The sequence below is a fragment of the Ailuropoda melanoleuca genome, unplaced genomic scaffold, assembly GCF_002007445.2.
Source record: "Ailuropoda melanoleuca isolate Jingjing unplaced genomic scaffold, ASM200744v2 unplaced-scaffold7784, whole genome shotgun sequence".
Taxonomy (NCBI): domain Eukaryota; kingdom Metazoa; phylum Chordata; class Mammalia; order Carnivora; family Ursidae; genus Ailuropoda; species Ailuropoda melanoleuca.
In genome coordinates this window covers 1,388-4,190 of record NW_023253085.1, presented here as the reverse complement: position 1 = coordinate 4,190, position 2,803 = coordinate 1,388, and the positions used below count along the sequence as shown (strand labels likewise).

General features: G+C 39.3%; 1 protein-coding gene across 1 annotated transcript; it reads right to left on the bottom strand.

Annotated features, from left to right (window-relative positions):
* Positions 1–365: 365 nt before the first annotated feature.
* On the bottom strand, positions 366–1,322 carry LOC100475116 (olfactory receptor 7A17-like; the record flags this gene model as incomplete). The annotated part of the gene is made up of 1 exon (XM_034653332.1): positions 366–1,322. A coding segment is annotated over exon 1 (957 nt), but the record flags the coding sequence as incomplete, so codon positions are not given.
* Between the last annotated feature and the right edge of the window lie 1,481 nt (positions 1,323–2,803).

Sequence of the window (2,803 nt, the reverse complement as noted above, 5' to 3'; positions counted from 1 at the left end):
CAATACTAAGCGCTGGAGATGTTCTTTTGTAGAAATCCAGATGTATCTTACTGCATCTCAGGCTGATTCTGTGCGAGGAGAGCACTTGTGATGCGCACTGGGTGTTCTCAGTCAGTGATGAATTACTGAATTCTATTCCTGAACCTAATATTACATGATCTATTCACTAACTGGAATTTAAATAAAAACTTACTATTCAAAAAAAACTGTAAAAAAAGAAAGAATTGATCATTATGTATGAAAAAATTAAAGAGACTGAACACTGTAGGAAGATAAACTGCAGGTTGTATTTCTGTGAACTGATACAAAAATCATGACCTAGATTGTCGAGGATTTTGAGCCCTATTACACACACACGTCTTCACCCTGGAACAAAGGATCCTTATACTCAGAGAATGCCTCTCAGCTAAAAGGTTTCTTAGGGCCAGCTTTATGTCTCTGTTCCTCAGACCATAGATGAAGGGGTTCAGCATGGGTGTGACCACCGTGTACATCACTGAAGCTATGACAGTTGTCCTGGAGTTTTGTGAAGCAGCAGAACTAAGATACACCCCAACACCTGTACCGTAGAATAAGGAGACAATGGAGAGGTGAGACCCACACGTGGAAAATGCTTTACACTTGCCTCCAGAAGATGAAATTTTCAAAATGGAAGTTACAATTCTAGAATAAGAGAAAAGGATACCAATGAGTGGAAGAACCCCCAGAAATCCACTTGCAATATAAATAGCCAGGATATTGAAGAAGGTGTCAGAACAAGCGAGTTGGATCACCTGATTAAGTTCACAGAAAAAGTGAGGGATTTCTAACTGTGTACAAAAAGACAATTGTGAAACCATTAAGTCATGTAATAGAGAGCTGAGAACACTCAATACCCAGCACACCAGAAGCAGGATGCAGCAGAACTTGGGGTTCATGATGACCATGTAGTGCAGGGGGTGACAGATGGCCACAAACCGGTCATAGGCCATCGCTGTCAAGAGAAAGTTGTCTAATCCCTCAAAGAGCATTAAAAAATACATCTGCGTGAGGCAGCCTGCATAGGTGATCACTTTGCTCTGAGTCTGAGTGTTCAGCAGCATCTTGGGGATGGTGGTGGAGATGAAACAGATGTCAGAGAAGGACAGGTTGGCCAGGAAGGAGTACATGGGCGTGTGGAGGCGGGAGTCTGTGACAATGGCCAGGACGATGAGCAGGTTCCCACCGAAGGTGACCAGGTACATGGACAGGAACAGCCAAAGGAGCAGTGGCTGCGGTTCTCCCTCCTCTGAAAATCCCAGGAGGATAAATTCTGAAACAGGAGTTTGATTTCTTTGTTCCATGTAACTGCTGAAAACAGCTGGAACAAAAACAAGACCATAGGAAATTCACAAGCAGTGAGCACAGAGTTAAAAGAAATGCTGTGATTGGGGTGCCTGGATGGCTCAGTCGGTTAAACAACCTACTCTTGGTTTCAGCTCAGGTCATGATATCCTGGCGGTGAGTTCAAACCCCGCATTGTACTCCAAGCTGGGGCCAGAGTCTACTTCAGATCTCTGACTTCCCGTGTGCCCCGCCCTGCTTGGGCTTTCTCGCTTACTCCATTTATGTAAGTAAATGGAGAGATAAAAAAATAAATGATAGATGATAGATAGATAGATGATAGTTGATAGATAGATAGATGATAGATAGATAGATAGATAGATAGATAGATAGATAGATAGATGATAGATAGATAGATAGATGGTAGATTAAAAGAAATGCTGCAATTTGTGTAGCAAAATTTGTTTTTTTTCAACATGATTAATTCATTAATTCTTACACATTACCTACCAAACTAGAAGAATTAGCTAAAAATTTCAGGGATCTCAAAACCTCCATGTTTTCCATAATGCTGAAAATAATTGCAATCCCAGTCCTGAATAAAACATTTACCCAAAGCAATGTTGTCCTCTGTAAATTTCCTGAGATGTTTTTGGTTCCCTGAATAAACATTTTAACCAATTATCTTCTGGCAAGCATTTTTGAAAGCACTGTAAGTAGTGATGTGTGTTTGACCTTAACAAGAGTGTGTCTGAGATATGTGTGTGTCAGAGGGAGCAATGAAATATTAATGAATGAGCAAATGACATTTCAAGAGGTAGTTTCCAACCCTACAATAAGAGTGATACCAAATTCAGAGTTTTTGAGATTTCAATAAAATAATGGCTATAGTAGGTCTGGCATTGTTTGTAGTATTAATTATCACATACAAATGATGAAGAGAAGATGACTGACACAGTTTCCAGCAAACACTAATGAATGAAAATAATCGTCTGAAATTTTTGTTAATTTAAATTTGTCAGTTAACATACAGTACAATATTGGTTTCTGGAGTAGATTTCAGTGATTCATCACTTACATAAGAAATCCAGTGCTGATCCCAACAAGAGCCCTCCTTACTACCCATGACCAATCTAGCACATTCCCACCCCCCCCACACGTCCATCCATTAACCCTCAGTTTGTCCTCCATCGTTAAGACTCTTCTATGGCTTTTTTCTTCTCTCCTATTTTTTTCTTTTCTCCCTTCCCATTGTTCAATGACTTTCTTTCTTAAATTCAACATAGGAGGAGATCCTATAATATTTATCTTTCACTGACTGACTTATTTCACTTAGCATAATACACTCTAGCTCTATTCACAGCAATACAAATGGTAACAATGGCCAAACTATAGCCCAAATGTCCATCTACTGATGAATGGATAAAGACAATGTGATATACATATAGGTATATATAGATATATACACACACATACATACACGCAATCAAATATTATTCAA